Source organism: Centruroides sculpturatus, unplaced genomic scaffold (assembly GCF_000671375.1).
Source record: "Centruroides sculpturatus isolate CEXI.00-Female unplaced genomic scaffold, Cexi_2.0 scaffold769, whole genome shotgun sequence".
In the NCBI taxonomy this organism is placed as follows: Eukaryota; Metazoa; Arthropoda; class Arachnida; order Scorpiones; family Buthidae; genus Centruroides; species Centruroides sculpturatus.
In genome coordinates this window covers 346,126-359,282 of record NW_019384956.1, presented here as the reverse complement: position 1 = coordinate 359,282, position 13,157 = coordinate 346,126, and the positions used below count along the sequence as shown (strand labels likewise).

Below are 13,157 nucleotides of genomic sequence, written 5' to 3'. Positions count from 1 at the left end.
GTGCATTCTTTTATACCTCCACGTAACTCAGCGCAAACATTCTAATTGTTTTCGTGACTACTTTGAATGCTCTTTCAACAAATAATCCATTTAATGGTTAAATTTTACAATTGGGACCCTTCTTTTGCCTCTAAAAGCTCATTTTAGAATTATAAATTCCTCCATCACTATACTATCGATAGTGCGGGCACTGCCATCTTTCTTTCACCATCGTTCCTAAATGCCTACAAACAGCAGCGCACTCCCATTGCAGAGTGACTGCTATTAACAAACGCACCCAAAAACTGTTACCAGTTGATGATGCTCATGCAGAGATCATCATATAGGATGAATAATTCTCTGGTAAAATATTTACTTAAATAATAAATAAGTATTTTACCTATGAAAAAAATGAATAATAAAAATAATAAATAAGTATTTTACCTATGAAAAAAATGAATAATAAATCCGATTTAAATAAGGATTTAACAGCATGTTTTTTAATTTTTGGAACCTAACACCCCTTTTTGCACTAGTTCTTTGTTTTGCATAACACAGATTTGCATAACATGGCAATTTTTTGGAACGTAACTCCCGTGTTATATGGGGGTTACCTGTATTTGACTTATAAAATCTGTTAATGTGTGTTTATTTTAGTGAGTTTGAAGTAAAATACACTATTGAACTTCATTTCAAAACATTGCTTATAAAATTTCATTTATGTTTCCTCAATTTTATACATTAAAAAAAAAAAAAAAAAATTTAAAAAAATTTCTTTTAGGTTTAAAGTAAAAAAATTAACTGTTTTAATAATTTAATAAATAAATGAACAACTCACGGTGAAATATGTTGGAATGCTTTACTTAAAATAGTTGAAAACTCTTTAGAAAATTCAGGTCCTTTCTTCTTACTGTTTTGAATTACATCATTTGCCAAATATACAAAAGTAAGTCTTCGATTAGGTTTTGCTGTAAAGGAATAAGAAAAATATACATATTAATATCAAATCTATCCAGTAGAATTATGTATTATTCACACAATATACATATATATTATACTGTATACATAATACTTTAAAGTTGAAAAAAATCTAATTGTAAATACAAATATTTAATTCATATGTGAATTTAATTTATAAATGCATTAGTTTGAATTAGAATTTTTTTATTAATATTATTATATATGTATAGATACAAAAGTATGTTTATACAGTACAATAAAGTTTTATTCTTCCTACTGTACTACCTATTTGAGGACTTACTACAGATGTTAAGCTGAAACAAAAATATTTAATTAATGTTATGAATTACTTAATATAGATAAAGAATAAGCATTTCTCTTCTATTTTAATGTTTGATTATTATAAAATATCTTATACTTTCGGAACTCTTTTGCATTATTTGTTGATCTCTATGTAGAGCATTATTTCGTCTTAATGCAGAAAAAAAGGCATGAAAATGGAATGATGTTCTGCAGAGACTGATATTATAGTAAATATATGAGAAAGTTCTCTTCTATAAAAAAGTCATAGTAAAAAAATAAAAATCAAATGTTTATTTAATCCTAGCATGTAAAAAAGACAACAGAAATAATCATATGTGAATTTATATATTTATACTAAAGTTCAGAACTGAAGATGAAGCTATGTAAAAATAGAGACATATGCTATAGTTTATTTAATTTCACAGGTGAAGTAAAATAGAACAAGACTAAGTTATTAAAAGTAGTTAATAATTTACATTTGGCTGAATTTCTGAAATATATCAAAAAAACAAAAAAAAAAAAAACAAAGTTATGCATAGATGCTTAAGCAGCAGAGCATAAAAGTACAGTTTTATGCTCAGATCCGAGGCCAGCTTGATGAGTGAGGTGACAAGGTGTGGCAAAGTGAGTAGTCAAAAATGTCCAAGAGAAACAAATAAATAAACACAATAAGCCAAATACAGTAAATATTCATAAATGTGCTTTAAAGTTGTGTATAAACAGTTTGTACAAGAGTGTCAGCATTAAAAGTGTTCTCTACTGGCAACTGTTCTGGAAGTAGGGGGACAAAAATCAATGCAAGTTACTATTGAGCCAGTAATGCTCAGATTAATACAAAAAGAACAAAATGTTCATTTGAAAAACAAATTTAAAGTATAGTTTTAAATTTAATCAAATACTTGAGATCAAAATAAACTACAGGTAACCCCCATATAACACGGCACTTTTATAGCACAAATTCACTCTAACACGGTTCGAGAATTGGGAACATCCACGTATAACACAGTGCTTTTATAGCATGGGTTCACTCTAACTCGGTTCGGGAATTGGGTAAAACCCTCATACAACATGAAATGTAATAAAGGGTGCATTCTTTTATACCTCCACGTAACTCAGCGCAAACATTCTAATTGTTTTCGTGACTACTTTGAATGCTCTTTCAACAAATAATCCATTTAATGGTTAAATTTTACAATTGGGACCCTTCTTTTGCCTCTAAAAGCTCATTTTAGAATTATAAATTCCTCCATCACTATACTATCGATAGTGCGGGCACTGCCATCTTTCTTTCACCATCGTTCCTAAATGCCTACAAACAGCAGCGCACTCCCATTGCAGAGTGACTGCTATTAACAAATGCACCCAAAAACTGTNATTTTTGAAATCGGATGAGTAGTTTCGGAGATTACCTGCTGCATATAAACTAACATACATACATACAAACATTACCTCTTTATAATATTAGTATAGACAATATTCTATTCAATATTTAAATGTTAGTAAATTTAATAAGAAATAATTTCAATAAAACAGGATTTAAAAATTATAATTTCACAAGTGACTTATTTTCTCTTTAATTTTTATTCATACTAACATAAAATCATAAATGCATAATAATGTTATTTAAGTTGGTATAATATTCTTTGTAATATTTCAATCTGTATTTCTGCTCTTGCATTTTGTGAAGAGTACTACTAGAAATTTTATGCATTACCTTATAAATTTTGTAAATATATAAGGTAAATAATGGAATTAATATAGTTTTGACAGTAGAATTTATTACATTTCTATTAATTATACTAAACTTTACTATAAATGTCTATTTCCTTCATAACACACAAAAATACACACCTAATCTCTTCTATTTATAATGAACTTGATCAATTATCTTGGATTTTTATATCGATGTCACTAAACCCAATTTTATAGTTATATCAAGTAATCTGTCAAATTATCAGGCTAAGTATATGATTAGAAACTAATTAATTTGTGTAACAGTAAACAGTTATGCTACCATCCCTTGTTAAATTTTTAATAATTATAATAAATTAATTTTTAATTTAGAATTTCTGGAAGAAAAGAATTGGCCTGGAATGGGATTCTAACTCACAACTCCTGCATTGCCAGTTATGCTAATAATTTTACTTAGCTTTATAATAGACTGACAATTTGGTAGATCATTTTGCTTAATTTGCATTTTTAAATTAAAAATAGCCTCTTCTAATATAAATTTAAAAATTTCAAAAATAAAGCAAATTATTATATAAAAAAAAGAACAAATACATAAAATACTACAATAATAAATTAATGATGAAAGAATTGCTGTAATTTCCTGTATACAATTCATTGTTTATCTGAGTTTTAACGCAAACTTGAAAGCAAGTATAGACTGTGTCCTAGCAATTTTTGTGAATTATATGCAAGAAATTATTGTATTTATTCTTTCATTCAAACATATAACAGTATAAAAACTTAAACAAGAAATTATGAAATATAGAACTTAGTCTCAAATCTTTTAAAAATTTAATTCACTAGACACGAAGTAATAATTAATTGTACAAAAATAATTTAAATATGCCCATAAACATTGAAATATTGGTTTGAAATATGAATATGTATCTTAATCTAAAAGATCCCTGCCCTGTCATTGGCATCAAGCACCCATGCCTTGCATAGGCTGCTTAGTGCATTCCACTGATCCTGTATTTTACTCCATGGACTGCAGGCAGTCCATGGAGTAAAATACAGGATCAGTAAAATACAGTGATTAATGGAAACTTAGAAATTAAAATATATTAATAAAATAGCTTAATTCTAATAGAAATAAATTTAATGAGATGCTAGTTGTGATGATGATTGTTATGCACATGCAATGTATTTATATATTCAACACTGGGTTCAAGAAAAATCACTGAAAACTACAGGTCCTGGCTGAAGAAAGACTGGAACTGATAGTTTTATTGATATTACTGTTATTTTATAAATTAAGAGATTAAAAAATTTGAATGTTGCAATATAATATGATTTATATTATTTTAATTATCGTGACATCTTTACAATGCCAGGCTGAAAGTTTTAGAAGAGGATATATTTTAAATATTCTTTCGATCTAAAACTAGTGATGTCTTGCTCCTGTACATCATCTTTTTCCTGATAACGACAGAATCGTGCCAATCATCTGAAGGGAATATAGTTCGGGACCTTCTGTCCCTAATCTTTCCATATCTGGTCTCGACTTTCATCTATCTAATACCATTGTCGAGATTAAGGAAGGACAGACAAACAGACAGACAGACGGACATTTATAAGTCTACAATTCTTTCAAATAAAGAAATACGAGACATTCGAGACTAAATATTTCGAATTCGAACGCGTATAACATAATAAAAAGATTACTTTATAAACAAAATTTGGATGAAAATTCGTAAACATTTTCATAATTTGTTTGATAAATCGTATAGAAACGAATTTTAAATTATTCTTCAAGCAAATAAACAATAGCAGATTCGTTATCGATTCGTGTTTNCAGTATAAAAACTTAAACAAGAAATTATGAAATATAGAACTTAGTCTCAAATCTTTTAAAAATTTAATTCACTAGACACGAAGTAATAATTAATTGTACAAAAATAATTTAAATATGCCCATAAACATTGAAATATTGGTTTGAAATATGAATATGTATCTTAATCTAAAAGATCCCTGCCCTGTCATTGGCATCAAGCACCCATGCCTTGCATAGGCTGCTTAGTGCATTCCACTGATCCTGTATTTTACTCCATGGACTGCCTGCAGTCCATGGAGTAAAATACAGTGATTAATGAAAACTTAGAAATTAAAATATATTAATAAAATAGCTTAATTCTAATAGAAATAAATTTAATGAGATGCTAGTTGTGATGATGATTGTTATGCACATGCAATGTATTTATATATTCAACACTGGGTTCAAGAAAAATCACTGAAAACTACAGGTCCTGGCTGAAGAAAGACTGGAACTGATAGTTTTATTGATATTACTGTTATTTTATAAATTAAGAGATTAAAAAATTTGAATGTTGCAATATAATATGATTTATATTATTTTAATTTTGATTGAAATGTATTAGAATTTCTGATTAATTTTATATGCATTTCTAAAAATATATTGAAGTATTTTTAAATTTTATTCAATACAATCAAATTTCACTCCTGTCTTCCTTTCAGTATTGAAACTCAACTGTAATAAAAGGAAACAATTTTTGGATAATTATAGAATTATCTGATCAAATTATTTAATCAATATTATTATAAATGCATGATAATACATTACATAATTTGTCAATGAAAATCTTTATCATATCATATTTAATAAAGTGATAATCATGTATAAACATTACCTAAATAAAATGATCTTTATCTAGACACAACTTCCCTATTGCAATTATAGTAAATTATATATCTTTTTATTTTATTTAATCAATATTTTCCTCACATGATCAGACAGAATATATAAATTGAATGTACAAAACAATAGACAACTGAATCACTTAAATCTGGCAANAATATAATATGATTTATATTATTTTAATTTTGATTGAAATGTATTAGAATTTCTGATTAATTTTATATGCATTTCTAAAAATATATTGAAGTATTTTTAAATTTTATTCAATACAATCAAATTTCACTCCTGTCTTCCTTTCAGTATTGAAACTCAACTGTAATAAAAGGAAACAATTTTTGGATAATTATAGAATTATCTGATCAAATTATTTAATCAATATTATTATAAATGCATGATAATACATTACATAATTTGTCAATGAAAATCTTTATCATATCATATTTAATAAAGTGATAATCATGTATAAACATTACCTAAATAAAATGATCTTTATCTAGACACAACTTCCCTATTGCAATTATAGTAAATTATATATCTTTTTATTTTATTTAATCAATATTTTCCTCACATGATCAGACAGAATATATAAATTGAATGTACAAAACAATAGACAACTGAATCACTTAAATCTGGCAAAGTAAAGCAGCAGTTAGTGATGAAATCTAATCTGAAACGTTATAAGGTCTTGAATGCTGATGGCACATTCTGGTTAACTCATGTTTGTTAAGCAGCATGAGTTTCTGGAAATATACCAAAGCAATGATAGACTGGGGTTATACTCTTTATCTGCAAAGAGGGAGAAGAGTGAATGTTATAACTATTGGAGCATCTCTGCTGTTTCCCTGAAAAAAATCTATGCTAAATGCTTAGAAAGGAAATACAGAGGTAAAGTTGAAGTTTCATTCAAGGATGAGCATATGATTTTTGACCTGGCAGAAGCACAACAGACCAAATCTTTGAGAAATTCTAGGAGTATTCAAAAATAGATCTGTGCTTGTTTTATAGATCTCGAGAAGGCACATGACTACGTTCCTCAAGATAAGTTGTAGAAAGTATTGAAGAAATATGAAATTACAGTAATGGACAGCTTTTAGCAGCCATTAAATCTCTGTAAGCATGCTCAGAGATGTGTATTCAAATAAACAATATTAAGTTGAAACCATTTAGTGTGCATGTTGTATTTTGCCACATTTGTGTTCTGTCACTGCTGCTGTTCATTACTTACATAGAATAGACTGATAGGTGCAGTCAGGCTGGAGACTGTTGTTCTTGGAGATTTTAAAATAGGTTAATTGTTTGCTGATGACCTGGTTCTGCTCAGTCACTCATAGTGTGAGCTTCAAAATTCACTAGATAGATATGCAGTTATTTGCACTAATGCTGAGATGAAAATAAGCATGTCAAAGACTGAAGTGTTGGTACTCTCAAGAAATTCTGTTCAATGTACTTTCCAACTAAATGGAGCTACATTAAAGCAAGTGGAGAGGTTTAAATATTTAGGAATTGTGTTCATAAGTGATAGGCTAAAGCAAGAAAGAAACAACCACCAAAATTAGTCAAGAAAGTGCCATACTATAGAAACTAAAATCAATCAATACTGTTCAAGAAAAAAAAAGCTAGGGAAAAAAGCAAAGATGTCAATTTTCTGCTCAGTTTATGTCCCAATCTTCACCTATGGGCACGAACGTTGAATAATGATTGAAAGAATGCAATCCTGAATATAACTGCTATGTTTAGAAGTTTGACAGAGTTTGCAACGTCAGCATCTGAGAAAGTCTCAATACTAAGCCACTGATTCTATACATGAAGAGATCACAATTATGTTGGTTTAGACATATAAGTAGAATGTCACTGGAAAGGCTTCTTAAAAAATGTCGTTTTCCTATCCCAATGGATTCAAACCATACAGAAGAACAAGAACCAAATGGATGGATCATATATGGAAACTTGGTTGTCATGTCTTGAGATTCCAGCAGCTAAGCTGAATTCAAATGCTGTTGATTGAGGCTATTTCAAGACTACTGGGACTGCTTTCCCTATGAACCTTCCAGGGTGGCAGACATTGGAAAATGAATGAATACAAAGTAAAAAGCATTATTTGATATGATAAATCAATAAGTATTATACATTAATATATTTTATTTAGATTATATATCAATTAGTTTATTATATTAATTTATAAAATCTCAAATAATATATTTAAAGTATTCTATTTACAGTCCTTCCATGCATATAAAGCATGCTCTTATAGATGAGGCAAAATCTGTATTGTATTCCACAAAGTATCTAAAAAACTCACTATTTTTAAAAACTTTTATAGTATCAGAAGAATTTTTGTATTTTGGTTTTTATTTTTAATAATAATTACTACAGAGATGTCAATGAATAGTTATTGTATCATTGTTTTGGCAATATACTGTACATTGATACAATAGTTCAGTACCAAAACAAGCTGGCAGATATAAGAGCATGCATGCTCTTATAAAGAAAGCATGACTTTCAAAACTGTGAAAACAAGTGAACATGTTCTTATATGTGTAAAAATATGGTACAGTATGTAATATTTTTGACAATCATTAGCAAGGTTGAATCCAAATTTTTAAATGTGAAAACATGTACAGTACATCGGACGTTCAGCACTGCTTTCCTGTAAGCCTAGAAGTTTGACAATGGTGTTTGGATAGTCAGTGGAATCATGCTCAACATTCCAAACACCATTGTCAAACTTCTAGGCTTACAGGAAAGCAGAGCTGAACGTCCGATGTACATGTTTTCTTTAAACTTTTAAAACTTTGGCCTCAACCTCGCTATTAACACAATAAATTCTTCATTTCTATGCTTTAATAAATTTAAATGTTCACTAAACATTGGACATTAAAACAGATAATAGGTTTGAATCCATTAATTGATAAATTTTAACTACTTTGAATCTGACCAAAATTTCATTGATAAAACAAATTCAAAGGAAACTTTCAGGATGCCCCTATAAAGATTCATCTTCATCATGGAATGTTTTCATCAAAGATATATTTCCTATAGAAGGAAGTATAAATATCTTCTGATAACAATAAAAATAATTGAGATGGTAGTTTAAACAGTTATAATTATATGTACATAAACAGTAAAAGCTTTTAACAGGAACACTTTTTATTACAAAAATCAAATGTTTTCAACTGTTCTTGCAGCTGAAAACATTTTATTTTTAACATCGAAATTTGCAGAACTAAAATTAAATGGAATACCATTAACAATTAAATATGAATGTAAACTCTTAGCACAAAAATAAAAACTATATGCATAAACATAGAGAACAAAAGAAATATAAACGCATGAATAAAAAAAACTATATAAATATAAAATATGAGCCAATAGAACACATGTGCATAACAGTAAAACATGGTGTTTCATTCTATAAATTTAAATTGAAATGACAGCTGCATTTGATTTATATCATAATGAAATATAACATTCCGACATCCCAACAAAGACCCTAAGAGCTGAAAACATTTGATTTTACACAACAAAATGTGTTTGCTGGTAAAGATTTTTACTGTTTATCATTATGAATAATCAGTAAGATAATTTGTGTTATACATACATAATAATATTTTAAAGTTAAATTACATATAGGCCTATTATTAAATTACATTCAACATACACGAATTAATAGTAACTCTACTGTAAACATGATCATATATTCAAGATTGGTGATTTGCTTCTTGTCCTTATATTACAATAATTGCATACGTGAATGCTAAGTTTTGACTCTACAGAGGATGTATTAAATATTTTTTAAAAATTAATTTAATCATTAATCATAACATTTGTAAGAAATCGCTCATATTTTACTCTCAAAACCCAAACAGCCAAAAAGAGACATATAGACCGTCCATCCGTATGTAACACATACCGTTGTTGCTTTGAAGTGTTTGTCCATTTCCGTGTGATTTCTCCAGCTGCATCAATAGAGCACAATAAGTCCTCCACGGAGCCAAAACTCAGCACACGCATATTCAATTATTATAAATTCAACATTTATTCAAAATATATATATATAATAATCAAAGCAGCATGATTGAATTATAGAACCTTATTCAATCTTGTCACAATCTTATTGATTTATTATTGTCTAAGTCTTTGTTTATTATAATAACAACCACAGACTTAGAATCCAAATCTATTATTATTATTTATATTGAAAAACTGAGCATTTTAATAAGAACTTTAACAATAAAAAGACATTCCAATGAAGCCTGCAATACTGAACTACTGTTATGAAATTATGACAACATTATTGTTCTTTACACATGTATTTTATTAACATATTATTTACATTATTACATACAAATCCCACCTTTTTTAAGTTCTTTGAACCAAACTTGTACAATAGACTTATGATGTTTTCTATGATGGATCAACCATAGAGACAAAGTTTGTATACTCTGTTGTGAATTATTAAGCTCTACAAGCTTCTTTTCTAACGCAGATTCGGTAAATCCGGACATTATATATATTAACAAATAAAATAAATGCTAACTTTACTGTAAAATACAGTGACTTTGTAAATCTTTGTCTTTCTTAGAACATTAATAATGTAAGATATTTAAAATCAGTATTCAAAAATACTTTCAATTGACATAAAAAAAGTCATTATAAAATTTAATTTCTTTACACTGTAAAAAATATAAATTCTTCTCATCAAACTTAAATCTTGGAGAATAGAAAAAGAAGTGCTCTGTACAAAATAATTACTAGAAGTGAAATAAAGAGAATAAACTATCTTCTTCAGTGCCATCTTCAATCTACAGAGTTAGAAAGTAATTTTGATGTCAGGAAAAGTAATTTTCGTGTTTAAACAATTCAAATATCTATTCTGTCGAAACATGTAAGACTAATTAAGCTTTGGATAGAATATTAACGTTACAAAGTAAATGATTTTATATTTGTAATTTTTTGAAAATAGTTTGTTATCTTCATCATTAGACATTCCCTTTACAGATTTACAATAATTTATTTAGAATATTTATTATCTGCACCCTATCATTACCTAAGCATAATAGTTCGAGTGGCTAGAATAATTTATGAAGTAATAACATATACATTTCATTTATAATTACTGGAAACCTGTTATCTAGTAAGTTACCCAAATATAATGATAGGTTAACTATAATCAGCATCTTTAAAAATAAATATTATCCGTAGAATAAAATAGGCAATAAGTTATTTAAATTGTAAATTTTTGGACATTTTNAAAATAAATTCTTCTTATTATTTTTTTTTAAACATAAAAGTAGTGTGACGTTTCAATTGTGGAAGTTAACAAAGGAAAGAGAATCCGTGCTTTTATTGTAGAAAATGGAAGAATTTCTAAATTTATTCTATATTAATGCGTGTTAAGCTACACTTTTAATTAAAAATTGTAAGAGAAGGTTATAATTTGATTTCGAATATCTCACAAAATCTCTCTCTCTCTTCGCTTGTCAATCTTACAACACATGGTAGAAGTTACAGTTAGGTCATTTAATGGTACACATGCAGCTCTGTATACTGATCGGATAGTATTCCTCCGAACTTTGAAACTTTCCCTTCTAATTCCAGCCTTTTATTTTTCTGACAAACAATTCTTTTATAGTATTCGTGAGACTGTTGGGTGGGCACTTGTTAAGTTTTGCGTTGGTTTTTATTTTCGAAAGGTGAGAGTATAATAGCAAAGGTAGAGAGTGGGCAGATGTCTGTTGTTGCTGGGCAGTATGGCTTGAACAGGTCTGCAGTAGGCTGCAGTTCAATCTTGTCTAAGAAAGATACTGTATTATCAAGAAGACTCAAGCAGCTTAAGGAGTAACAAAAATTACATCTGAGAAATAAAGAACATTGAGGAGCTCATAATGGAACCTGAAACAGATCTAACGACAGAAGAATGCCAAGAACTCTTGAATGAAGAACAAGAAATGCGGCGAGATATGTCTTCTTCTGAAAATTAATGTTGATATCTGCTATTAAACATCTTTTGAAGAAGTTGGATGATGTCAGAATGACAGTCTTAGAATGGCATCCAAACCAGGTTGAGGTTAATAGGTTTAGGGATCTCTACAATTACAATGCTATTAATTACTTCTGAAAAATCTTGAAGAGAGAAATCAATCGACATTAGATAGATTCTTTAACTCCCACAAACAGAAAAAACATGACTAATAAAAATGCATGACTGTGTATATATGTAGTTTTATTAGTACATATAAATAAACATAGTAAGAAAGTGTATATTTTTTATTTTTGGGGATCTCCAGAATGAATTAATCAAATTTCGATAAAAACCTATGGTAAATCGATAATCAGTTAATGCACAATTCAGATAACAAACAAAGTCTTGGAACAGATTATGTTTGTTAACTAATCACCCACTGTACTTAAGTTTCTAGATTAAAGTTATCCTAATAATGCTAGATGGCAGTTGGAAAAGATCTGCGACAATCTCGGGAAATAGGACATCAGCAATCCTACATATGTGATGTATATATACAAAATATTTACAAGTAACTTTTAGTTGAAATGTACCTGATTGTTACTGAAGTGAAATGAATTAGAAATAAAATCTACACTTTAAAGTATGTGCCAGCTACAAATTTTAATAAAACAAAAACATTTTTGACTTAAGTTTATAGATCTTCGTCAGCTGAACATTCAAATGTAGAATTGAAATTTGTTGCTAGATCATATTTTAAGATGTGAATTTTATTTCTGGCATTCCCTCTAGTTTCTAGAAAGTTACAGTGAAATTAATTACTTCTTTAATCATCTGTTTCATTTTAAACATAAAAAAGGGGTTCTTTTCTGTTAATGGGATGCCAGTTATAACTCTAATCCGATGCATGATACCGTCGTTTGTGTTCTTTACTAAAACTATTGCATTTAACTATTTAGTTCACTCGACTGTGTTGGCTTTGAGTAGCCCACTTGACTATGGAGTACTTGATGTTATTTAGTTTTAGGGGTGCGGGGGCTCGTTCCACCCAGGCACTGAAGTGCGAGCAAGCACCAAAGTGCATGACTACATGTGAAGCATATAGACTAGACAGGATACTGATACATGTTAAAAATGGATCTTTGGATGCAAATATCTCATGAAGGGTCAACAATTCTGGGAGTGGTGTGAAATCTCTCATTCAGAGCTTGAATCTTATCATTGCTGTACTGTACATATCAGTGGCATCCTGTTAACAGAAAAGTACAAAAAAGATACAAGGTCCAAGCACTTTGACATAATCTAAATTCTGAAGCACTTATAATAGTAATTATTACTAACATTGATGTCTGTCTACCTGAATTAGGCATTTATTTGATTTAATTAGCATGTGCCATGTGCTAAGTTTTGTAAACTTTTCTTACATTGAAAATTTTTAAATTACAAAATAATTTCAATAATTATATTTGCATTAAAATACATGATGATTAGACAAAATAAAACAGGTTCTTCTTTCCTGTAATTAAATTGATGATGATGATTTAAATAAAACTGCAAAAGCTTCTA

General features: G+C 28.5%; 1 protein-coding gene across 2 annotated transcripts in view; it reads right to left on the bottom strand.

Annotated features, from left to right (window-relative positions):
- Positions 1 to 10,173, bottom strand: part of LOC111632369 (regulation of nuclear pre-mRNA domain-containing protein 1B-like) — a 30,982-nt gene extending 20,809 nt beyond the window's left edge. For both annotated transcript variants that reach the window (XM_023376781.1, XM_023376782.1), the window contains exons 1-2: positions 9,984 to 10,173; positions 818 to 947 (exon numbers count right to left, since the gene is read on the bottom strand). In XM_023376781.1, the coding sequence (XP_023232549.1) occupies positions 818 to 947; positions 9,984 to 10,134 (281 nt within the window). In that variant the 5' untranslated portion in view covers positions 10,135 to 10,173. The remainder of the gene's footprint in view (positions 1 to 817; positions 948 to 9,983) is intronic.
- Positions 10,174 to 13,157: the final 2,984 nt, after the last annotated feature.